Raw genomic sequence first — 26,654 nt, 5'->3', positions numbered from 1 at the left:
CGTGTGATTTTCAGCATTAGAACTATTGCACGACTTAATTCCAGTGTGGTTCTTAACATCTGATGGGCAGAAAATACTGTACAGATATGTAGTGGTGGGTCTTCTATAGTGGCACACCACTACAGATAAAAAAGATACCTAGACTAACAGATGAATGTATGACTGATGTAAATAAACAGCTTAACGGATGCACTATAAAGCCCAATAGATACTTTGGCAGATACTTTAGAAATCCCTAAGGGAACATGGGTGGTAAAATAGTATCCAGAAGTGCTTGGAGTGCAGTCAGGATATGTTATTTACTTCAATGCCCTCCCACGCTCCATTACACATAACAGTGTATAACCACCGGAGTTTGGTGGCTGGCCAGAGCCTGTGTTTGACTGTCAGACAGTAGAGCAGGTGCTATGTGACTGCTAGTGAGTCCCTGCTATGTATATGTGGGCTGCACAATCATCAGAGTGTAACAAGCTGAGCGCATATGGGAGGAAACATTGAGTTGTAAGCCCAGTTCAAGAAAAAAAAAAAAAAACACATGCAGCAGCTATAATATTCCTCGCTGTCCTGCAGCAACGGAAACACCTGTAATGTCACATGCTTCATTGGGTGCAATTAAAAGCTTTGCACCTTGTATACAAAAGCTAATGGCACCAGGGGGGTATCTTAACGCCATTTCCATACATTCAAGGTACTACTTAGTGAATGCAGTGAAGAAACCAGGTGCCATTGGGAGGGTTCCATATTATTTCAAGCTTAATTATCACAAAATGTACTGTCCTTGGACAATGTGGTATAAGCAGAGTTGGGATGCTCAATTAAAAACAAGACTAATTACTTATTTTTATTCTAATATTAATCATCATAAATCTGGATAAGTCATTCACTGCTACTTTCAATTTTACTACTTTCAATAAAATAAAGGAGATGGAACACAACACATTTCAGGTCATTCTGAATCAAGGCATGGTCAATGTGTCCCCGTGCCAAGAGAGGACAATGACTAATTATGACTAATTATTACTTTTTTTCCTAGAAACTTCAACCAAATTTCAGAATGTTCAGCTCATTTGGGACATCTGTGCCTTTTTGATATTGATTTTTGATAATGTTCACAACTTTGAAAATATATTTTAAAACACTTCAAGTGTATAAACTGAAAGAAGATGCCACTTGAAGTGGCTAATTTCTTTCAGGACTTTCACTATAACTCACCATTTCAGCTCAATAAATTTTCTTTTGAAAAAGTAGCCCCTAGTTGTAAAATACTACAGATATATGTAAAACACATAATATTTAACCCTACAGATCAGAGGTAAAAAGTAAAGCTGTAACAAACAGCCCCATCTGGAAATGTTTTGGGCCTAATTCAATAAAACATCGGTGACAAAGGAGTCGATTTAATAACCGCAAAAACATTTCCCACTCCAACCCAGCTCTTTCCTCAAACGTCAAATTCAGGTTTCTACACTGGCACTCACGCCAGTTTAATGGCACAAGGGATTCCTTCATGAGATCAGACAAGCACAGTAAAAGTAAAGAAGGTTTAATGTTTAACTCAACTTGGTTATCCATCATGAAAGGGGGATGAAACACATTGTTTATGAGCCTGCAAGGGTAAGAGTGTGTGATGGTTGCCCTTCCTGCTCTGCATATGCCAGCACAGTGTGTGTGTGTGTGTGTGTGTGTGTGTGTGTGTGTGTGTGTGTGTGTGCGCTCAGTGTGATTTGTCTTTCTTCACCATGTCCTCTGATCTGCTGCCAAGGGCCTGCAGCTTTCCCTCTCTGTTCATCCTACTCCTTCTCACCTTTCTCCATGTTCCCTTCTGACTCATCAAATGCTTTCTTTCACACTGAAAAACAGGGACACTAAACGATTTAATGTAGATGTAGTACACTGATGAGGTGAGTCCAGGTAAAAGTCATTAATGCCTTATTAGTTTCTTTTATTAAATCTATACCAGTTAGAAAGGAGATGTAGATTGAGATATGCAGACAGGTTGATAATATGGAAGATATATCCCAAATGTTTAATAGTGACTGTAATTGAAATGGTAGTGGAGTGCTCAATTCTTATCAACCAACCATGTACACACAGTGAAACAATAGCTGATTTGTATAGTCTGTGTATGTATGGAAAGAGACACAGAGAGAGAGAGAGAGAGAGAGAGAGAGAGAGAGAGAGAGAGAGAGAGAGAGAGAGAGAGAGAGAGAGAGAGAGAGAGAGAGAGAGAGAGAGAGAGAGAGAGAGAGAGAGAGAGAGAGAGAGAGAGAGAGAGACACACAGAGACAGAGAGAGCTCAGCCTTACTACTCCTCTAACTGGGTTGCTATGGAAACGGCTCTCTCAGAGGTGGTCTGGCCATTTTATTTCGGGTCTCACCATCAACACTGCCTCTTCCACAACAAAATAATTACTTGCCATCCTGGTTCTTTAATCTCCAGGATCTCTCTGTCTGTTTCATATGCAGTCAGGTCAGATGAGCAACCTGCTGTTTCGGCCTTCCTGAGGTTACCGGGAGTCCACAGCAAGATGAGGAATAATTTAATGTCACTACAAATTGATTCACTACAAATGATCCCAGCTTAATCACAGGTTTGACTCTCGTCACTATTACCACACAGACAAGTGTAAACAACTCTAAATCCTGCTGGCGACTGGAGCAGTCAGGTTAGCCTAAAGCTCAAGCTGCTGTTCATCAGTGAATAAATGCTGCTACTCAAGAACCAAGCCAAGCAAAGTTTTGTTTGCCAACTGTTGAGTAAAGTGACGGGGGTTAATCCTAAAGCTCATACAACTATATACCATGCTGAGAATATACAACATTTTTTTTGTACAAAGCCCCTAAATAGATGGGACAAAAAGGAAAAAAAAGGGGGGGCTTTGCCAGATTTTCTTATTGGCAAATAAAACAGTTTTGTGGTCACGAGAGAGAATGAGAAACTCATGTACGCTGCAAAGCATCTGGTATGCATCAGAAACTAGCTGTTTTCCCTTTTGACTTTGTATTGGTGTTGATAAAAACAAGTCTTAAAAAAAAAAATGTTTGTTAGAGAGTGTGTCTGTGCCTGGGTGATTACTCAGTCTGCTTCACACACCAGTTCACTTTGTACACCTGTGGGATGAGTGTGACCTGAGAACCTTTGCATACTTATCAGGCAGAGAGAGGGCCTTTCAATAGGCTGTATTTTACGTTTAGACTCTTATTTGCCTAACCCACATTAACCCCTCCAAATTAATCGGCAGGAAGGAGACAGCATTCGGCTAGAGAACACTTCTGTAACACAGCTGGCTAAAGCACTCTAATGTGTCCTGTTTGGTCCACACATTTCCAGATTCAATGTCCAGAGTTTCTCCACACTATTTTTGTTTTATAGCTCAATAACGCAAAAAATGTGATAAGAATGGCCTGAAAATATTGCTTCCGGTTTCCAAAGTCTGTAATGAACATGATGTTCTTCAGCTTTTCTCATAATAATAATAAAACTTTATTTATAGAGCACTTATCAAAAAAGTACAAAGTGCTTCACAACAAGAGAAATAAAATACCACAGTGAATGATGAAATATAAAGAAATAAGATACACAAAATAAACAAAAGCAATAAGCATCTAGCAAAAGGTTGTTTTTTTTTTTATTTGTTTTATGATGCCTGCAAAGCAGACAATTAAAAAGCTCATGTGGAATTGCAAACGTCGTTCTTTAAGAAGTTTAGCACTTCTTTTAAACTGGGCTTTTAGGGGGCAGTTATCAAGACGCAGGCCTGTGCACTTGTTGCTTTACTGTGACAGGAAAATGGAAGGTTGGAGCATTTCCTGTTCAGTTTGATTAATGTAGAGATAAATTGGTGTCCATTGATTGTCAGGAAAGCGTTTGTTTTCCATTATTTCAGACTGAATGATTTTACTTTTAATTCAACATTAATTTCATCTTGTTTTTTAATGTTTGAATCTCAAACTAAATCTACTTTCTTGCATTAGCTAAAAGTTACATTAAAATGGAAATAATCTGAACCCTGGATAAACAACAGCATAGGGAAAGCAGACTGGAAATGGGGGGCAGGTACAGTAATGGTGGCAAAAACATGGAAGGAAAGAAGTTTAACAATGTTATCAAGGCTGAACAGAGACTTAATTCAATTGCTACATATTAAAAAACTGACTGCACCTTCCTCAAGTGTTAGTTGGTGAGTCTTCAGATCATTAATCTTAAAACCTGAATATAATTCCATTGAGAATTTTACCTTCATGCGAGAAATCGTTTTCTTACAGTAGGTCCCACTTTCTATTTTAAATAATAGCTATCTCATTCTGAAATGAAACCTCTCAAGTGTAGAGAAAGAGATCAAAGGACAGTGCAATTTAAGGAAGAGGGAGGGAAATGGAGTAAGCCAGTCAGCTAGTTATCAGTCGGCTCCAAAATGGCCCTTTAATTAAAAGCACGAGGTAATGAACACGCTTGGGAGTCTGATTGGCAACTAATGCCCCTTGCTGTGAGCTGATGGGCTCCCCTGTCTGCCCTTTTAAAGCTAGGCTGAATGGCTCTGACTCAGTGCTAGAAGCCACAAACCACAGCAGTACGCTGGCTAACTCTGGATTAAAAACTATAACACCTTGGGATTTAGAGCCTTACAATGTGGCTTTGAACTTTAAATTGTACAAGTGTTGTTAATGAATAGGTTTTCGATTAGGTAAATGTGGACTTTGTTTTGTAGTTAATATTTTCCAATTTGACTTGGATTTTCCAAACACAACACTTCCTTGTGCTGGTTCAGTGGTGACTGGTTGGATTTTGCTCACAGTATTCTCTCAGGACCAATCACATCTTTATGTGATCAGGATCACAATAATCATGGAGATGACACATATGGTGTGTTTGTAGTTAAAAAAAAAATAAATAAAAAATGCCACTGCTTATGAAATGAACAATGAGCCCAAAACTATTGGTACCATTTTTTTTAAATCCCTTTAAAAGGACTTTTTCCCTCATTCATGTTGTCTTAAAAGTTAAGTTTCAAAGTTCAACATGCTAGTGTCATGTCTGGCATGGGGTGCAGCAGAGCTCAACAGAGGTGGGCTGATATGGTTCACCTGTGTGAACCTTGCACCAGCAGGAAAAAATGGGCATTTGGGTGAACAAATAAACACTCATCCAAGCCTTGAAACATTATGTTTAAGTGCCCTTGATCCAGACACTTAACTCCCATCTGCTCCAACAGGACTCCTCAGTGGTGAGTGGTAAAAAACAAAAACCCTCTACTTGTAGTGATTGGGCAGCTCCAAGCGTGAATGTATGTAACTATTAGCCCTTTTTGACCAAACAGTTCCAAGGACTATGGAACCACAGGAGCTTAGGAACTAAGGAGACATGCAGAGGAAGAAAAGGAGACTAGGCCAATGATTCCCAACCAGGGGTGCTTCTACCACAGTGGGTACTCCAGCAGTTGGCAGCGGCTACGTAGAAAAAATAGCAGAGTAGCTCAGCTAATTTGAAAAAATAGAAACTACCTTTTGATTAGAAAAACATATCACCTAGTTAGCAAGCTAGCAGCGAACTCTAAACAGTTAGGTTAGATTAAAAGTAATGCATAAATGGTTGAAATAATCAGCTAAAAATGATTAATAAACAGTTAAAATACTAAGCTTAAAGTAATGGATAAATGGTTAAAGTACATAGCTAAAAGTAGAAATGGCACAATAGCTAAAATGACTGGATAAATGGTTGAAATAGTTAATAGTTAGAACTAAAAGTACTTAAGAATGTAAATGTGTAACCTATCCTCTGCAAATAATGCATGAAATATCATCACTAGCCAGTCAGCTGTATGGACATATATGTTAAGCCAATGAGTTGGTCAAGTTAAAAGCCAAGTGGAACAAACCATGACTGGCTGACGCAACAGTATTTCAAGATCATTAGTCAGTTAGGTTTGGCTTATTATTCAATTCTAGACAACTTCATCACACACCCTCCTGATGTGAGAAGGCATTTGCACTACAGGCATGTTACATGAAGACAATTATCTCTTGTAGCTTCTATTATCATTCCACTGAGTTACTCTGTCAGACATCTAAAAGAGTCAGTTGGATCCGGAGCGACCCAGTCTGAAACATACATGGTGTCGGCTGAAAGCTCATCAAGGCACAGGCAGTAATCCAACCATCCATGGCATGCCAAACAATGTGCAAATCTCTCCAAGTCTCTAAGTCGTTTTTGTCTAGGATACAGTAATCCCTTGGTCTCCGTGCCGCAGTGTGAGCATGCATTTGAATATATTAAAAACTCTGCGGAGAGGGCGATAAGCTGAATTTGAGCTTCTGAACCAGACTGTTATTAAGTTTCCTGTGAAAGTTTTACCCAAGGTTGTTCAAAGAGTTCCACTGCAGAGCTCTCAGAGGTCTGAAAATGGGTTATCCTTGGTGCGCTGGTGTTCTTTGGCATGCCTAGTCTGTCACTTTCATCTTCAGAAGGAATACATACGTATATGTGTGTACATTCTTGTATGTCAGAACGTATGTGTTTGAAAAGGTGTGTGAATGTGCCTGTAGGTATATGTACAGTATGTGGGTGTGTTTGTGGGTTTTTCTATGCATCTATGTGTTAAGACTTTCAAAAGTCTTTCACCTCCTAGATAATAAAGTGAACGTGGAATACAACAAAACTTACCTTTTTCAAAAATGTCAATAACTAAATACAATCGGTAATAAAATATATTGTCTAATGATCAAAAGTAAGCCTGAAAGGGAGCAAAAAGCCCCCCCCGACATTGGATTCAGGGGGCTTTGTCTGACCATTTCTGTAACATTCCAAAACCATTTCACGCCGTGATTGGTCAGCTGTGCGGAGGTGAGAACGGAGCCAGGGTTTAAACTTCTCTTTCTAGCTCCCTTTTTTCATTCTTCACATAACTATTTCTGTCAGCTTTAATGTGCGCAACCAAGTGCAACACTATGAACGTCTTCCAGGAGAGACTGTCTGAAAATGCGTGGTTCCCATATTAAAACAATACTGCCTCTCCCCCCTCTCTACCCCTCTCTCATGCCGCCTTCCAGAGTGGCCGTTCAGAACAACTACAAACACTTTTGATTTGTGGTCAGACAACACATTATACAAACCACTTCTTTTCTAGTATAACCCGGCCCTAAGTATCAGATGTATATGTTTCAGGGTGTGAAAATGTGTACAGTGCGAGTGCGTAAAAGATTATAGTACCTTCCAGAAGTTGTCAACCTTGCCGTACACTAGTGACTGGTTCTGTCTCTTGATGTCATCGATGTGCTTGATGTCGCTGGCGTTGAGGTGCTGCTCCACTACGAAGCCCAGGAAACTGTTGTCTGGGGTGTGAGCTGCAGCAAAACAAATAAATAAAAATACAAACACACAAAAATCAGTGCTTGTCTCTAAGGGATTAAAAAGACTGAGTTACAAGCTCTTAAAAGGCCACATTTCACCTTCAATACGATGCGTTTAAATGTGAGAAAGAAAGAAAGAAAGAAAGAAAGAAAGAAAGAAAGAAAGAAAGAAAGAAAGAAAGAAAGAAAGAAAGAAAGAAAGAAAGAAAGAAAGAAAGAAAGAAAGAAAGAAAGAAAGAAAGAAAGAAAGAAAGAAAGAAAGAAAGAAAGAAAGAAAGAAAGAAAGAAAGAAAGAAAGAAAAAAGAAAGAAAGAAAGAAAGAAAGAAAGAAAGAAAGAAAGAAAGAAAGAAAGAAAGAAAGAAAAGAAAGAAAAAGAAAGAAAGAAAGAAAGAAAGAAAGAAAGAAAGAAAGAAAGAAAGAAAGAAAGAAAGAAAGAAAGAAAGAAAGAAAGAAAGAAAGAAAGAAAGAAAGAAAGAAAGAAAGAAAGAAAGAAAGAAAGAAAGAAAGAAAGAAAGAAAGAAAGAAAGAAAGAAAGAAAGAAAGAAAGAAAGAAAGAAAGAAAGAAAGAAAGAAAGAAAGAAAGAAAGAAAGAAAGAAATCAATCTTTCATGGGAATAAATTGACAAATGACTTCAGGCATAGTTAGTCTTTTTCTTCACCTTAATTTATGCATCACTGAGGCAAAAACAAAAATGCCTCAAATAAATCTTACACAAGTGTCTGCTTTTCAGAGTGCACACAATTCAGTTAAATACATTTCAACCATTTCAACCTCAGCGTTTAGCATGGATCACAATTCCAGAGAGCGATGGAAGACCTGTACAACACAAACCGACATGCACTGGGTTCCTGTTCCCTCCTTTCCTTATTGCCTGGTGATGACTAGTTACTATGGGAACCACAAGATGAGCAGGTCAAGTGTGGAGCCCTGAAGTTGGCAGCGCTTTACCTCACTGCCATCTGCCTTGTAAAACAAATGTGAAGACAAGGGCTTGGAGTGTGGACAGAGAAGATTCAGTCAAAAATTAATTTGCTTAATAATCTAATTTTAAATAAAAAAGGAATAGTGCAGGCAGACTGAAACGCAGACCTCAGCCCTCCTTGAAGTGAATGAAACAGGCTGCAAAGGAGGTGTTTTGGTGCACTTGTGGTTTGTGCCAGACCCCCGGGGGAGCTCCTGTGGTCAGAGCTCGTTTCTGACCACATCGCTATTACTAAAGAGGCAAATTAAGGTCAGTCAGTCAGGGGAGATGAAATCTGAAGAAGGATTTATTGGGAATATTTCAGCAAAGAATCTCAACACCGCAGCTGCAAATTCAGGTAGCTGCCAGATTTTAAACAAGTCAGATTCAATTACTGCAATTATCCTCTGGACTAATCACACCTTATGTTATAAGAGGGGATGAATCATGACGTTTAAACACATGATGGCAAGGATGCAGCTGCTGTATCATGATTTAACTGTGGTAGATAACAGCAGAAACAATGACGTACTGTAAAAGTTCAACTATGCTGCAGTAGTTTCACAAATAAGGTTGACGTGTTTTTAAAATCAGGGTGTTGGCTGGAATGTGACATTTTCTCCGACTCGAGAAAAATGTTCGTTCACTTGATCTTTCCAGGCAGTTCACATATTGGCTCAGGCGAAATATCTTTAGGCAAACAAAAAAAAGAAACAGGGAGCAGGAAATGTGTTACGCAGAGTTAATGAGCCCAGCACCAGACCAAGCAATTAAAACAATGACAAAAATGAGCAGTTTTCCACAAACGATTTAAAAAGGGCATGAACAGAAGTCTTTTATAATACTTTGTACTTATAATTCATATCACAATAACAATAATAAACATTGCAAGTATTTATTCAAGTTTGCATCACACTAGTGGAATGTTTTTTGGATGCTTATCACAGGAAGGCTTCACACTTTACATCAAACTGACACACTTCCTCTCAGCGTCCTGTCTGAACATGTGCAGTAAGATGTATGTTGATATAGTGTGCAGTACTTTCACTTGGCAGAGAGCCAAACAACAAGAGTGTTACACTATCATGGTGAAAGCTCTTCTTTACACTGCATGTGATTACGTGTCTCGTGGGTTGCAAATGTTGTCAAATTCCTAACCTAATCTATTCAAATCCTGTTCTGCACTTCCCAGCATTACAATGCACACACACAACCTTTATCCTGCAGAGTACTGTTAGTTCATTTTGTGTTATGTGTGTGTAGGTGGCCACAGAAAAGTGGAAGTAGATGTTATGAAGATATCACCAGATCTGTGTGAAGTGTCACAGTGATTACACTGCTTTCAACAAGTGTTAGGGAGGTCACTCCCCAAAAATCCAGCAAAATTAAAAGGAAAAATGTTAAAGGGGCACTACACGTGACGATCAGTTTACTAGGCATGGTTAGTACTACTGAGCCTTGAAAACATTTGTATGACTTCTGTGGCTCTTTGTCAAGTTTAAGAAAATAACTATCAGGGTTTTTTCGGCTTTGGTTTGAGACCTCAAATTTTTAGCAGAACCTACAGTACAAACCGGGGGTGTGGAGTTTAAAAGACATGGGTATTTACACGGCAGTGTGGGTCTAAAAATGGGGGTGACGGCGGATTTGGGGAGTGACGAGAAAGAACACTGAACATGTAAAGATTTTAGATGAATTACTTTTATTTCGGTCTTTACCTCAAAGAAATAAATGTTTCTACGTCTTTAATTTCTTGGTTCTACCAAGGCTTATGGCTGCGCTCTCTCTAAAAAAAAAAATAATAATAAAAATTAAAAAAAAGAGAAAAAGAGAAAAAAGAGAAAAAAGACATTTTTGAGTATATTATATATAGTATATAATATTTTCAGCCATAGTTGCCCAGACTTGATGTTAGTAATTGTTATATTATGTTACAATTTGCTAATTCAAAGATGATGGTAATTGGATACACTCACAAGAATTAAGATAAAAGAGGAAAAACAATTTTTTAACAAATACATGCCAGTACAACACATCAGGTGGTTACTAATAACTGAGATGTATTTCTGATGGCAAAGAGGCAGAGATGGTCCTAAGCACTGGGAGGAGACAGCACTAACACTCATGTACCAAACTAACTGTGTAAACAGGACAGGCTGTTAATTAGTGTTCAGCCCTCTTGATGCCTTTGGCAACAGTTTCCTCCTCTCCCACTAGAGCTGCCATTCAAAATGTCACTCAGCTTGCCACAGCTTCATTTGCTATTAGCTAACAAACAGCCTGGGAGGACAGAGTTGCCGGAGAAGCAGCTGCTTTGTTGCTCTTGACAAACTTGCGAGTGGGGGGAACACATTTGCCCTTTAAGGAATCCTGGATTCACTCTGTTGGGAGTCAATATTGGTACAACCTGGTCGAGCTGAGAGGAAGAACAGTGTGATGTAATGTTGGCCCAACACTTAAGAATGCAGACTCACTTTACAAGAAACTAACTTCTATACTGCTGGCCAGACAGAAAAAAAAGATTTCAAACTGCAAAGATGCATCATCAGCACTAAAATCTCCAGCACTTTGAAAAGTCGACATCAAAGACTTTGTGAATGGGCCTGAAGGGTGAAAATAAATAACTACACCTGAAACACTTCCACACAAGCACCTTTGAGATTTTAACTGATGAGCAGACATCTCTAAAGATTTGAGCGTGGGGTAAAACTGAAGCATTGATCTACCAGGCAGTCCTACAGTGCTGCCAACATCACAATGATGAAAATGAAGTGCATTTAATCTCAAAGTAATTCATTATGGTCAGTAGTTATATCCATCTCTTTAGTAATTGGAATATAAACATTACCATCTGCCAAAGATCTAATGATTGATGTATGTCTATTATACCAGCATGTCCTTCAATACTGCTGAGCTTTGTTGGCCATATTTCATACAGTCTGAGAGGGTCAAAACAATATTCTACGCACCAACTAATACCCACACAACCAAGGCATTGCATGTTACAGATAACATGTGTAGGTCTAATTTGCTTTGCAATTTGATCATTTGATGATTATTAGCTTAAAAATACTTTACATAATGTCTCAAACAAAGTCTGATGTTAGTGTAGGTGACTGCACTTCCCACACTTAGTGAATATATATTAAAAAGAAATAACAGAGATGGACCAGAATAAAGTGGTCTTATAATGTGTCTCTACAGCATTTCTGGACTTCAGTATTGGAGCTTTCTGCAACACTTCCATTATGCTAATCCACTGCAATCAATCAAAGCAAGCATGTGAAAGAGTTTCAAATGAAAACAGGGTAGGAACATAGTGAGAGGTACGATCACTGAACAGACGCAGGCAAGTGTTCTAGGGTCAGATGTTCTTGCCTGGCACTAATTTTTCCAAAGGGTTTCATTACAAAACACTGTAAATTCTATTGGGTATACAGATATATAGAGTACAGGTGGAGACATCTTGAAAGCCATTAGTCTGCCATTTCATTAACTTTTGATAGGTGGGGTCAAATACTGTTCTCATTTTCAACAAATGATTCCTTTCTGCACAACACAGTTTTTGTAATTGAAGGTGTTGTAAAAAGTATATTTGTGCTGTAAGCGTGTAAGGCGTGTGAGAGACACAATCACAGAAGAAAGAGCACCGGTCTATTGGTCCAACATGGAAAAAAACAAAAGATAACCTTTAGTGAGTGGGTGTGCCAGCAACATTATCAATCAAAGCTTTACAGTCACTATCAGCCTGGCAGATCTCAGGGTCAATTACATAGTTGGCAATGCTTCCAAGATAAATACTATCTGCTGCTATGTTCGACCTCTGACCAGTATTACTCATCATTGCCGTAAGGGATTAAGCTTTCAGCGGGGATGCACACAGGAAAGACGTACATGAGCAGACATATGGTAGCAATTGCTATTGTATGTTTTCAATGAGGACACTGACAAGCTGGACATAGAAGTCAATTCAGTGCATTTACAAATAACAAGGTAATTGTCAGCTTCCTGCAGTAACCTGATTTCTTAAGTCTCCTGTGTGAAATGGTGTTTTTAATTGTGCCAACGGTTTAAGAGACACCTGGTGAGCAAAGCTGATTTCTTGGCTATTTATATGCTTAATCAAGTTTCTAAATTAGTTTTTATACAAGCGCAGGTGCCCGACAAAGACGTCAGACAAGGAAAGTATCTCTGTGACAGTAGTGACGAAGGATTAAAGGAAGGATCATTATTCATAGTCATCCATAAAAAATCTGGATATATCTGTCAGGTTTATATCACATACCAAAAAGTCCTTTGTAACAAACGTTTTTAAGCTGATGAAGTGAATAAGTAAATAAATTAAACTTGACAGGACTTGAATCCTTACATGTCAGTCTGACCTACAAGAAAGGTTAACTATATTATACTTCCGATTATAAATGACTTGTGCTGGGAAACTTAGACACGCAGCCCAAACACAAACAGTACACTAGAAAACACTCCCTGCTATCCCGACTCTGAAATAGATTAATGAGGTCAATTTGGCCTTGTCTTGTCTTATTGGCCAGAGGCCACATACTCCCAATTCCCCCAACCAATGATTAATGGAGCACTGCCTAATCGTAACAAATGGACCAATCCAAATCTAGGATAAATTACCTACTACCACCTGATTTGTCCATTGTTACATCTACATTCAATAGGTGAATTAAATACAATTCAAAGACCAGGGAATCCAAATATTACATTTTAAATAAAGTAAAGATCAGAATCAGAATCAGGTTTATTGCCAAGTAGGTTTACACATACAAGGAATTTGCTTTGGTATTATGGTGCACAACAATAAACATAGTAAGTAGTAAGTACTGTAAGTTAAGAAGCATAAATAGAAAATAGAAATTTGCCAATAAGATATGAATTTTTTTGATAAAAATATGTACAATATGAGCTGTACATTTTGTGCAATGATGTGCAAAATATTTACCAGGGAATGTGCAAAAGTTCACAGCATGAAGTTTAAAGAATATTTGCAATGTGAAAGATAGTAGTCCAGAAGATGTGCGTTAATGTAACGCACTGAGTCAGGAGTGTAGACTTTACGTTAATATAACGTGTAGTGGGGGGTTAGGGGGTTATGGGAGCCAGTGTCAGTGGGAAGAAACTGTTCCTGTGGTGTGAGGTGTTGGTCCTGATGGACTGCACTATTGTAAATAGTAGGAAAACACTTCTATATTTCTTAGACCATGCTTGCAGGACAAGATTGAGTTACTTTTACAGATCCTGACACCATCACTAGAACATCCTCAAGCAGTAAACTCTACCCATTGTAAATTCAAGCAAAGAAAACACCTGCTCAGAAATACACACTTCTAGTTTAATGTGCAAATATTATTTTTGCATGGTCTGATAACAATAATAAACATGAGATTATTTACTTCCTCGTGCTATATTCATGTGTTAATGTAATATGCTGTTTCAGTTGCATGGTACACATGCTACTCTTTAGCCTGAAGGGTGTTGTACTGCACAATTGAGAGAGGAACAAAAAACCTCAAGTGTTTCTCGTCTCTCGTGCCTGGAAGTGATGCCATTCTATGGTTTTAACACTCGGCCAAACCACTGTGCACTTGTTTCACCAGCGATATCATCTAACCTAGCGACTCTTAACTGGATTTTGTGCAAAGGCCCCAGTGTGTTATGAGAAAGACATACCCTATTCAGCAGACAAAGGGCCTATTCAGGTGCAGTGGTATTCTGGGTAGCTACAGGCCTCACCTCACAAACGGGGACTGCAGGGGTAACATTTCACTTTCTCTTAGCCACAGGGAAAAGGTCAATACTCTGGGGGGGCTGCCTCCCCTTTCTCCTCAGCAGCACTGTCACAACTCATCCACCTCAGAAAATGTGGTTGGTTCCAGTTACAGAGTGATCTCACAGCAGGAGTGATGCGCACACACGCAGAGCAATGAAACCCCTAAGTCCTACATTCATAATGAGTAAAATGGAGAGCTGAGTGTCTGACCTCTTACTTTCCTTTTAATCTGCTTGATAATATTCCATTAGCAAGCAACATGCTGGATTTTCAAAGTGCCTTTTATGCCTCTTTTCCATCCAAAACATTGCATTCATAAGAGAAAATCTAACTGGAACTGTGGGCATGGAAACAGCCTAGGGTGTAATGAACACAAAAACTGATTTATACTTCGAGTAGCTGTGTTTGGCAACTTCACCTTATTTAAACAGGAGAGTGGTGAACTTGCTGAGGTGATGAAATCTGTGAGTCATGTGTTATTCTTGACTGTCCAGCACAGCATATTTGAAATTTCTTTTTTGGACAGATCACGGATATGTTTGGGTTGTTAACTTGTTGACTCAGAGGACAAATCAACCAACAAAATTCGCAGTTTGCGTTAACGGGTTTGCATTATATAAAATGTTATTTAAATCCTGCACACAGGCCATAACTGAGCCAAATGGCATGTGATTTTTATTAAAGTACCAGAGCTAAAGCTTACTAGTCCTTTAGTGATGGTTGACAGAGGCACTTTTGGTAAGAAAGAGTGTTTGCATCCTGCTGACTTACGGAACATGGTGTTGAACTGCTGCGGGTTGAGGTTCCACTTCCCCCAGGGTGTCTTGTGACCTTTGGACTGGGCGTAGTGGGCGTGGTTGAACTCTGGTTCTGTCCCGAACGAATCTAGCACCCGCAACATGCACCTATGATGTCACACAAAGACAAGAGTGTTAATGGCTGCTCCCTGTCAGAAGCATAGCTGTATGTATGATAAGTTGCTTACCATTAACACCATACTGTACATTTCAGTTAAATGTGCTCAATGAAACCTAGAAACACCATTATAAATCCTCTTTATAGAAACAAACTCAGTGTTGTTTTATTATGTACCACAAGAAAAACTGTTCACACTTTGTGCACACAATTACAATTAAACAGAGTGTAGCCACTACACTGTGCTTTTTCCGGTGTTCTCCCAGTAATCTTCACCATAGTCCAAGAAATTAGCCTAAGGTTATGTAATTTTACACCCATTTAACCCTAACTAGTAAGTCTGAAGACCTAGAAAATGAACTACCCTGTTCCTAGTTGGAAGTACTGTAATGCAGCTACCAGGCTTTAGCTTAAGAAATAAACAGCTTTTGGACAACAGCTAAAGATGGGTTATACATGTATTTTAATGCTGTAGAAGATGTGTTATCTGTGTTTACTTGCCCAACTGAGGTTTGGTAGCTCATCACTACATCTGGGAACGGGACTTTGTGTTGGTAAAGGCTTGTATTTTGAGTTATGACTTGCTAAGAAAGTCCATCAATACACTGTACCAACACCTTTAGTAATGTCTTTCATAATGTATGCAGTGTGAAAAATAATGTATATACATGAAATAAAAGGAATTTTATCATAAAATGTCTTTTTACACAATTTTCAGACAGCTCCACATGGTATGATGAAACCACAAAAATAATGCCTCCATTCTCAGACTGAGAGATAGTGAAATCCTGGCCTGTGGAGGTGCGAGACTGTGAATGAACATCGTGGCTGACTCAAAGGTCACAGCACAGGATTAATTAGACCACAACCAGGAGAGGGAATGGTATGTATGCAGAGAACTACTCGCTCATGACCTTAAACTCCCTGCTTTGCATTCAGTAACTTGCTCATTGTTACTCAATTCTCTTTTCTAGATGCTGGTTTAATTATGTCTGGTCTGCCCTGTCCCTCGCTATCTACATTTTTCGATTAGCAAGGCAAAGACCCAATGAGAGAAAGGAAAGCCAATATCAATCCGTTGACTTAGTCACAAATGACTAAATCTATCTCTCCCTCTCACACTTTCTCTCCTTGGTTCTAAGTCATCTTGACTGCAACAAAATCCTAAAATGATGAGCCTCTTTTATTGGCCATCTTGTGCCCAAGAACAGTATTTTCTTGTGTGTAAATAAAATTAAGTGAATCCACTTTGGGCCAAGGTAGGATACTCAGCATTAATCATATAGTGAAAAGAAGAAGCCAGGTGTAAACAGACATGCATGCATACTGTATACACACTCAGTCTCCCACACACAGACATCTGCACCTAAAAATTCTCCCTCTCTCTCTCAGTGATCGTCTCTCCACCCAGGCAGATGCTGTGCAGCTGCCTGTATGAACTGTGAAAGGCCCTGGGAGAGCAGAGAGCTGGGAAACACATTCACCATGAGGAAAGTTTAGACTGAAAGCAGAACAACAACAACATGCCCACATGCCCTCTCCACTCGCTCTGGAGAAAAACAACCCTCATCTGCCCCCGGTAGAAACAGCCTCAACAGATGGGGAAGTGCTGTTTTAGTCATAACATGAGGTAAATAATATGGCTGCTGAGGGGCTTTCAGCACATATTCTGAGTCCAGTGAGTTGACAGTGGGCGTCAAAATTGGGCAGGAGTTGAGGCTGTTCAGCTTAACAAGTATGCACTTAGCAACACTTGCTGCAATATCACAAGCTGGGCTGAATGGGGATGTTGTTTTTTTAAAGTTATAGTGTAATTACACTATAATGTTATCCACCTGAAGTAATCCCAAATTGATAATCTATAACTTTGGTTATTGTAAATGGTAGGTTTCTCTCCTGCCATGATTATCTCCCATGTGAAATCAGCAATAAATAAAATGGTTCCATATGGGTCATTAGAAAACAGTGATATCAGATGGGAATTTCTGTTGTATGAATCTACCTGAGGGTCTGTCACTTATCTGCACACACCTGAGGCTAAACACAACAGATGGATAATAAACAGACATATAAGTTAATGATCTGTCTTATATAAGCATTAGGCTGAATTACTGCCCAACAACACTGCATTAAAAAAAACAAAAACATCATGAGACACGACACCATGGAGCTGGGACAGATATACTCTAATATGTTATTGATTATCTCACTGGGATCTTCATCAAGATTATATTTTGTTACTTTGGATTACATGACCTTGTCACAAACCATAAATATTCCCTTTTATTGACAATTTGTTCTATCGTAGAAAAGGTTTCAGTCGTAGTCATCTGGACACTGTTTTCAGAATCAAGACGTTCTCAATTGTGAAAATAGTCTGAGAACTCAGAAATGTAAGCTACTCTGTGTTGCTTAGGCCCTGCCCTCTGGGAGGAGTCTTCCTGAGTGTCTGCTGTTAACCCTGCCTAGTTTCACCTGAAACTGACCTTTTGTTTCCATGATGTGTTCCATCATGACAATGTGTTGTACTTAACAGACTTTAACCTGAATTGTGTGGTTATCCTTTACAACTATTAACAAGCAATACATTAACACCTATAAAACAATTGATAAGCTCACAACCTTTGTCCTTTAAACATGGTTGAGTCATTTGATCAACTGACTGTGAAACCTCCCCTGAACAGTGATTGCAGTGAACAGCAACATAGGTGGCAAAAATTAGCATGGCTGGCTAACTAGTTAGCTACAGTATTAACCTAGCATTACTTCCAAGGTCAGGAGTTAGCATATCATTAGCTAACTACATTATCATTATGTGGTGTTACTGGTTACTTTAGAAAAAGCCCCTTTCAGGACTGACACATCCACTGAGGCCACAGACGCTACTAACCACTATATCAAAGTTTAGGGTAATGTTAGCGGCTTTGTCCTGCTCTTTATTGGATTTGGGAAAGTTTATCCGAAATAGCTTTGCCAAAAAATCATCGGAATGTCCTCATCCTCAAGTCCTTCTCTCAAGTAAAAGTGAAACATACTATATTGTTGCAAGACACGAAGCGTTAACTAACCTTTGTGTTTTTTGTCAAAGTAACTTATTATGTATTTCTAGAGTAATCATATGAACATCGTTATGTTTGAAAAACAGTCTGATATTAAATTTTTTCTTTCAACATTGTACTTTTATCCTAACTAGCTACCCTGCAATACAAGAACAATGCAGTTTCTTTATTTCCATGTCTTCTATATGGATCATCAACTGGCATGGATGCTGTCTTTTTTACCTGGAAAATACAGCTTTAGCGTCAGTCTTTAGTGCATCATTAGCAAATTAGAATGGTATCATGTATATAACCATCAACTGCATATTTAAGACCCTTTTGCAAGTTTTATCACTTTCATATAAGTCAGTGAGAAACATTAAAAAGTTAGTTAGCTAGCTAACTAAGGCTAATCAAATCTGCTAGCTACAGTTGTAATTTCAACTGGCAAAATGTAGTTAAAGACGCATTGTTTCAACAATGACCAATTTTGAGTGGTAAATCTCTCACCATTATCATTATAAACTGCATATGTGCCGTGCTAGAATGGAAAACTTGACAGGCGTAGCAATAGTAACTAATTGAAGCGGGGCTAAGTGAAGTCACACACCCACATACACACAAAAGCAATACATACAGACAGTGTTGTGTCATAAAAAGTTCTCAGCAAAAAAAGTGAGGAAGTGACAAAAGGAAGCCAGGGGAGATGAAGAGATTTGTCAGAGGAGGAAGAGGCAAACTGAGGAAATCAAACTTGTTGACCACACACACAGCTGATAACTCTGCCAGTTTCATTTCTGCATTATTGTCATCAACACCAAATGTAGAACTGGTATACACTGGCATGTGTTCTGCAGCCTCGCTGATGCAGATGAAAACGCAATGCCCGATTAAGCTATTGGATGAAAGGATTAAATGAAATAGAACAGTAGAGCAACATTGGCTTTAGTTTATACCCAGAATACAATAGCTCAGAGTATTCCCATTCTTCCGTAATAGTATGAAACACAGTGATACAGTGCTGTAAGACAGATAGCCAGAAGACTGGGGCAATAACAAAACACATTAATCACAAATGGGCCTGACAGACTTGGTTGCTTTGTCCCCAAACACATAAAAAACAAAAACATAAAAAGGGAACAATAATAACACAGTTAATTGTTTGCAAGAATTTTGGGTCTGATATGCAAACAAGTCTGGCATGTTCTGTTCATAAGATATCTTTCTCCCTGCCTTCCTGTAGAGTACAAAAAAATGGCTCCAACCTGCAGTCTAGGAGCCTCTTTCACAAAGCTCCGAGAACACGCACGGTGACATAAAGTGCTCTTACACAAGTGTTCAATAATGGTAGGAGAAATAATGCAGAAAACAGCATCTGGACCTTACATTACGCCTGAGGATGAATCAATTTCCTCAGGGCACAAAGGGAGCGGATGCAGTTTAAGGTGTTATGTCGCAGACAAACAAAACCTGGTGACAAGCAGGAGGAACCAGCGGGGCCATTAGTGCCCCCAGACTTATTGTTCTCTCTCTTTTCCTGTCAGTCAGAGCTGATGAGAGCCTTTTCAAAGCAAACCAGAAGGGCCTCATCTACAGTCCTCAGCGGAGCAATCGGAGAAAGAATAGACTCGGTGGGTGAAAACATCACGAACAACAGACGCTACTGCAGCCTTTTGGGAAATTGTAGTAATGTATGAGCGGGAAATAGATTCATTGTCCCACTAAGTGCCAGACAAGCCTCAACCCGATGCTCTTTGCACATGTGACAGAAGCTGTTAAACCACAGTTGGCAGTGGCAGCACAAGGTTAGAGAACTGTACAAATTACCAAATTCACTGAGTGGCTGACAAAATGATTTGAAGAAACTGAAAGGAAAAAAGTTACAATGCAAGATAATTAATCGTTAAGTGCTCAAGCAGAACTGCGTGACAGCCACTGAAAACTGTGGTTATACTAGGTAGCCAGCCAGTGTGAAAGTGTGGGGGTTTGAAAGAGACAGTGCATGCTCAGCAAAACCTCTCTGGATAAATAAAGTTAAAGATAAAAATCAAATTACAGCAGCCACCAATTTCACATTGTGTTGATTTGGCAGAGTCTACAACTGTCTAGCAGCATGTGGTTTCCGTCACTAATCAAATCAGATCCTTGACAGAATTTACACACTGAAAATGTTTCTTACCATGCAGACCTTTCAAGAGTGTTGAAATTACCTCACATCAAAAACAGTAATATTGTTTCCAATATCAGATAATTAAAGATCTCTGGCCAACAGTATATCGCTCCTGCAATCCCAAAACAAGTACACCTATCGTGGAGAAGTTTTTTGTATCATAGCTACAGAAAATGCATTAAAAGCCCCTACAACCTTGGTTTCAAATCCTAAGTATTTTTCTAGATTATTAAATAGCCGTGACTAAATAAGCAACCATCAAATTTAAAGTTAGGAAAAAAAACAATTTTTGAGTTTAGCACTCAAAAGCGCAGCTCATTTGCTTTATCAGGACTGTGTGGGTGTGGTTTGATCCAATTTAAGTGACCGTGCTGGCAATTTAAGCAAACAACCCACCAACTGTCAACATATTCTGATTGAAATCCTGATTGGTGCTTGGAAGTATGAGACCCCATGTTTTTCCAACCAAGCCCCGCCCACTCCAAATCAGTGAGAACACAGACAAAAAACACAAATACAGAAATCTCTCATGTGAAATACCCAAAACTGTTCCAATCTTGGCAGAAAACTGTATGGTAGTGTATGGTCATGCAGGGAACCCATCACTCATAGCTGATCGAGAACATAACTTTTCAGCTAAAATAAAATCTAAATGTACTTACTGGTAGTGGACCCAGGAAGGTCCCAGCGTCTTCTTAAACTGGGTGAGGCCTACAATGTCAATGTAGATGAGCTCAACCACCTTGTCACCCTGGGTCGGGCAACTTGATTTGTTCCCCATGACCTTGCGCATGATCCTGGGGAGAAAAGTTTGGACTTGAAATCAGCTTTAAAACAACAAAAAACAAACATTCAAAATGTTAGTCTGCTGCTGTTATTTGTTTCTGCATTGTATTTCACTAAACATGGTCAGATTTTCCGGTGGTTAAAGCAAAGCACAACACATAAACCGCAGCAGGTGGATACTGACATGGTTCAAATTGTCAACCTGGGTGAAAAATATCACTTCGCTAACAGCGACTTTTTACTCAGCGACCCCTCGGGAGAGACATTTGGGATATAAATATTTTAAAATGAAACAATTCTTTTCAGACAAAAAAAAAACCCAAATCCAGTAACTCCTTTGTCTTATGCACTTTTCAAGGTTCAAGTACCATGATCATCCATACAGTACAGGTTTAAAGCATGCAGGGGATAATTCTGTTCCCAATCTGAATGCATGATAACTGGCATATTTGATAAAGAGGTACCAAGCTACAAAGCAGTGGAAAAATATTTGTACAGTGGACTGGACATTTTTTAATAGCATTTGTGTTAATCATTTGTGTTGACATAACTAAACCACAGCCATGACCTTTGAACATAAAAACATATTTTCCTCCTGCCTTACTCTGTATTTGTGTCTTAACAGAGAGCCAAAGACAAAAATCATCTTTGACATAGTGAGGACGGAACATGGAGGCTTGAAGGCCAGATTGCTTTTAGTCTAAAAGCTCAGACTGCAGAGGTACAGCAGTTCACACTATATTGTATCCATGTCAAACAGTATGCACCCACTAGACAAGGTGAGTCAGCATGCCAAAAACCAGCAACAAATATTATGGGAGCTACATTTGTTTACCCTCAGTCAAATAACCTTAAGCAAATACTGAGAGGTTGCTGTTTTACCTAAATAAAAACGAAATGTGGTAAACAAAAGGTGCTTTAACTTTAGGCCCTGTTCACTTGCATTTGGAATATACAGCACCAATGCAAAAAAAAGTCTGCACATCAGTTGTTTGGAATCGAGCATTTCTTCCCTCCCAAACATTTTCTATATCTGACCAAGGCATCTGTTGTGCAGAATTACATCTGGATACACAACAATCATTATTCATTTTGGCTCAGGCTGTGTTTGGCTTGAAAGAGTACTCTACTGATTTAGCATTACACTCCTGTAACATTGTCAGACTCACAATGTTGTCTTGTCAAAGCTTGGCACCTTACCCACAATGCAGCTCAATTGCCAACAGTTTGGTCAGAGATTTGGGTGTGTTAAGGGGCAATCACACAGAGATGTGCCGCTAGAAACGTGTCGCCAGCAAAACCATTGTTTTCCTATGGTACGTCGTGTTTTCTAGTGGTTTTTAGATGCGCATAAAAGTTAAAATAACTTTTCAGCGCAAGGCGTGGAATGTCACTCGTCAATGTCAAACTTGGCCCAGGCAGCCAATCTAATCAAGCAAGAGGCGGGCTTTACTACTTTACCAATTTCTTCCTGTTGCTTGAGCAGCCAGGTGAATTTCTCTGGTGAGCATAATGCCGTTTCCTATGCCGATAAATAGGCTAATTGTTGACTGTGAGAGAGCTACAGGCGAACCGGCTGTTTTGGTGTTTTTGAAGCATTATTGCCCCTTTATGCTAGTAGCGACTAATGTAGCCTCGAGGTGCTAGCCTCAAGCAGAGATGAGGAGTGGGCTACAGAGGTCTAGTAAGCTCACTTCTTTCTAACTCCACACCCCCAGATTTTCAACCCCAACACGTGACATCACTTGAGGCAATTTATCAGACTTTGCGCAGCCCACTCTGGAGCCACAAAAGGCTTTGTACAACTTTTATCCCATATGCAGTAGTACTCCTCAACTTTTATCACATTGGTTGTTTATCTACCTTTGCTATTTCTGACATTATAGCAGGGTTCGTACAGGACAGAATCAAACCATACTTACATATTATGACCTTTATCGACTCTGACTAGAGCAACTAAAGAAAGTTTGATCTTGGAAGTTATGCTTAGTTATCTCCTGCTGTCCCAGCCCAACGCAGGACAAGAGGGAGGTGTATGACAGGTAGGCTACATTTTCTTAACATATAGTACTAGTGCACCCTAAATTGTCCATTTAGGGTGCACTAGTGTGTTTGGTACTGACTCTTTGAGCTCAGCCAGGGAGGCTGAGATGCGAACATCATGGCCCAGCAGGTACAGCGTGGTTATGAGATCACTCCATTGGACCAACTCGCCCAGTGGGCCACCACTGAAGGCGTTTTCTGCTATTTTGAAGCCCGACTCCTTGGTCAGCAGGCCCAAGTGCACCAGGATCTGATGGAAGGGGAAAAAGTATGAAATGAAATATGTGACACTCATAACACTTATATTAATACCACTATTTACAGCCAGTCCTTCTGTAGATTATTGTGGAAATAATTCAAGGAAACACTTGATAAGAATGTTGCACACTTGATAAGGGTTCTTCTGGGAAAATAGTCAAGGCTAGAGCAACAGAAGCTAGCTTGAAAAAAGCTACAGTTACAATTTGAGATGTTTTTCAATGAGTATAAATGTATAATGGGAGGACAGAACGAAAAGAGATCCATGACATCTGGACACCTTTACTTTCCTAAACAGATGAATGTAGGGAATGGCTTACAAAAATGGTGGACAAATAATTCAAAGGTTTCATATTTGAAAAGATTTATATGGGGGGTGTAAAAAAACATGTTTATCCTAGTAGGGGACTGTGAAAGCAGTTCCACTTTTTCCCTGTATGCTGTCAGGAGCACAGTGCACATGCTGAGAAAAATGCATGCAACTTAACTCAAACAGGAACAACACACACACACACACACACACACACACACACACGATGGTTTTCAATAGCTGAGGGGAACACAGAGTTCCACAGCAGGAATAGGAAGTAATAGCAGGCTTTGTTTGAAGTGACCGACGCATTTTTCATTGTTGACAGCCAGCCCCAGTCCCAGAGCACACTAGTCAAGGATTAATATATGCAGATTAATATCCAAAAGAGATTAGCGGCTGAAATAAAGAGCTTGCTTTGAAAGTATCTGGACTCTTTGTTTAATTATAGACTGAATGGATTAAACTGAGAAACAGAAAAGTAAGGACGGTTAGGTAAGATACAATCAATAAATAGATAGATGGATAGATGAGGGTTCTTGTTTCTTGTATTCTCTGCATGTTGCTTTGCATCAGCACCAAGGTATCATGGGAATGTGATGTGAATTATTCACAAGGCCAGGGAGAGAGTGTGGAGTACATTATTCAGTGCTGGGAGCTGCTACCAGCTTGGGACACAATGGAATATCCATGTCAGTCCTTTCCCACCACTATTTCTTCCCTGAGCAAAAGTGGGGCGGTCTACAAGTCTGAATAACTGTGTGTGTGTGTGTGTGTGTGTGTGTGTGTCAGGCTAAAAGGGGAGGTGTTTTCAGAGAGTTCTTGACAGGGTTACATTCCTCTAACTTTTAGGAAGATAAACATTAAAATAATTAATAATTTCACTAAATAAAATAGTTAATAGCTTTATTAATATATACTTGTGATATTTTTTGAGAGAGTAGGAGTTGCATTCTTCCAAGTCATCTAAATCTGGAATTACACTCACTATATCTGCTTGACTGAGTGTGTGTCTGTTGGCTGGTTGAAGTAATAATGTTTAATAATAAACATTTAAATCATTTTAAATGGTGTTTTGTCACCAACTGAAACAAAAGCTTTTCATTCAATATTCTAAACACTGTCTAGTAGGTCTTTCCTGAAAAAAATGCTCTGGCGTAGTGGAAGGGACACATTTAATGTTTCAGGAAGCAAGAACAATAGTTTGTTTGGAATAAATACACAAACAGGAACAGCCTAAAAAGAGCAATACAAACTTTAACAACACAAAAACAAAAAGGGAAAAAGAACTCACAATAATACAAGTACATTGATCTGTGATGTGCAGCAGATTTTGGTAGCACTTGCCACCAAAAAATGTCAACAAAATGCAGCTAATATGGTAGACTCTCTCTTCGCCTGACAGAGCAAATCTCACTTGATTTCTCCAGTGTACTACGATGTACTGTATGTTATGCCCACCTTCTTCCTCCGACGCCTGGCCAGGTTCTGCTTGGCAGCCAGCGAGCGGATGGCGCTGACCCACGGCTCAGCCATGCGTTTGATCCTCAGCATCATCCAGCGGAACTCCTCGCGTTGTGACATCACGCGGTAAAGCTCCTCAAAACTGGTCCGGACCTGCGCCTGCACGCACAGAGACAACATGCAACAGTGATACAGTCAGTATGACCCCATACAGTTAGCTATGCTGAGTTAGGAGTAAGCTATTTATTTCAAAGCTGTAAATCTAATCTGATCTAAACACTATAACATTATGTTCAAAGTGTTATCCAGTTGCTTTGCTGTATTATCTTAAATAACTGATATTTCAAGTGCTTTCATCCTTCTTTCAGCTGCTGCCATGATGTAATCCCATGGGGATCTTTAAAAATGTATCTAATCTAATTTAGAACTTGAATATAGACTACTGTAATCTCCAAATGGCTGCAGAGCTGTTTTCTTGGAGGGAGACCCTTCTACAAGAGCTGTAGAAATGAAACTTGAGCCCCGGCTCAAAGTCAAAAACTGCATGCTTAAGGATAAAAGGTTTATCCAAACTGCCTAAATCTCATATTTTACCACCTTAGATTGGCAGATAGATTAAATGGATAGAGAAAGAAAAGCAGGGATGGGTTATGGATAAATAGGTTGTTTATATGTTGCACCATTTGTCAACCTCTATGTGTCCTATTTGTCCAAGAAATCTCTCTATAATCATTGAAGCTGGAGTTCAAGTGATTCTGTTGAGGTGATAATAACCATCATAAACTGACATCTGCAGAGGAAATTATACATTGAGGGCAAATGTGCCTTTGTGCCGCCAATGTATGTTTGAGATCTCTCCTGAGAGCAAGCTATCAAAGAAACCTTAGTATAAATCTTTAGAGTGAAAACTGGGAGAATAAAAAATACTGAATTCAGAGAGGCACTGTATTTATGGTGACAGGAACAACACATACTGAAGCATTCAGACTGTAAAGCCCTCTGTTACAAGCCAACTTCAGCTCTGGCTGTATAGTCTGAAAGGAGTGAATACATCAGTCACACCTTTAATAGCTCATTTATAAGAAGGCTTTGTGGAGGAGAGGAGAGGAGGAGAATGAAAAGAAAGGAAAGGAAATGCAGTACACAGTATTATTACTTTTTAGAGAACCACATTAAAGTAACAGAAGGATACATTGACATTATGTCTAAATGTTTATTAAATTAGATGTGATGAAAATAAAACGAGCTGTAAAACACCTAAATGTGTGTTGCTCCAAGTCCATCCTGTGGTCTAAGAGTGGTGACTAACTGGAAGTCAATGTAATACAAAATACAGAAATGAAACTGTGGCTACTGCCAGCCACATTCCCAGAATTTGTTGAATCACACTCTACTATAATATACATTAACTCTGCCTCATCTGAATACGACACAGAGCATTATGAAAGGTAAACATGAATACTTTTCATTGATGTATTTTAGATATTGAAATTCAAGGACTCATGGACAGCCTGGAAAGAAGAAAGAGAAGCAGTGAATGGGACAGAGGCAGTGAGAGAAAGACAA

At 39.2% G+C, this 26,654-nt stretch overlaps 1 protein-coding gene and 1 long non-coding RNA gene across 3 annotated transcripts in view; one reads left to right on the top strand and one right to left on the bottom strand.

Moving 5' to 3' along the window:
• The window catches only part of mgat5 (alpha-1,6-mannosylglycoprotein 6-beta-N-acetylglucosaminyltransferase), a 91,546-nt gene that overhangs the window by 20,811 nt on the left and 44,081 nt on the right, over positions 1-26,654 (bottom strand). For both annotated transcript variants that reach the window (XM_044188138.1, XM_044188139.1), the window contains 5 exons: positions 25,086-25,247; positions 23,137-23,306; positions 20,890-21,024; positions 14,876-15,009; positions 7,208-7,341 (listed from right to left, as the gene is read on the bottom strand). In XM_044188138.1, the coding sequence (XP_044044073.1) occupies positions 7,208-7,341; positions 14,876-15,009; positions 20,890-21,024; positions 23,137-23,306; positions 25,086-25,247 (735 nt within the window). The remainder of the gene's footprint in view (positions 1-7,207; positions 7,342-14,875; positions 15,010-20,889; positions 21,025-23,136; positions 23,307-25,085; positions 25,248-26,654) is intronic.
• LOC122872219 lies at positions 12,120-20,878 on the top strand. The gene is made up of 3 exons (XR_006377054.1): positions 12,120-12,303; positions 15,738-15,902; positions 16,412-20,878. It is a non-coding gene; the product is annotated as an uncharacterized LOC122872219 (long non-coding RNA).

Source organism: Siniperca chuatsi, linkage group LG24 (genome assembly GCF_020085105.1).
Source record: "Siniperca chuatsi isolate FFG_IHB_CAS linkage group LG24, ASM2008510v1, whole genome shotgun sequence".
In the NCBI taxonomy this organism is placed as follows: Eukaryota; Metazoa; Chordata; class Actinopteri; order Centrarchiformes; family Sinipercidae; genus Siniperca; species Siniperca chuatsi.
This window is presented reverse-complemented; position numbering and strand designations above follow the sequence as displayed.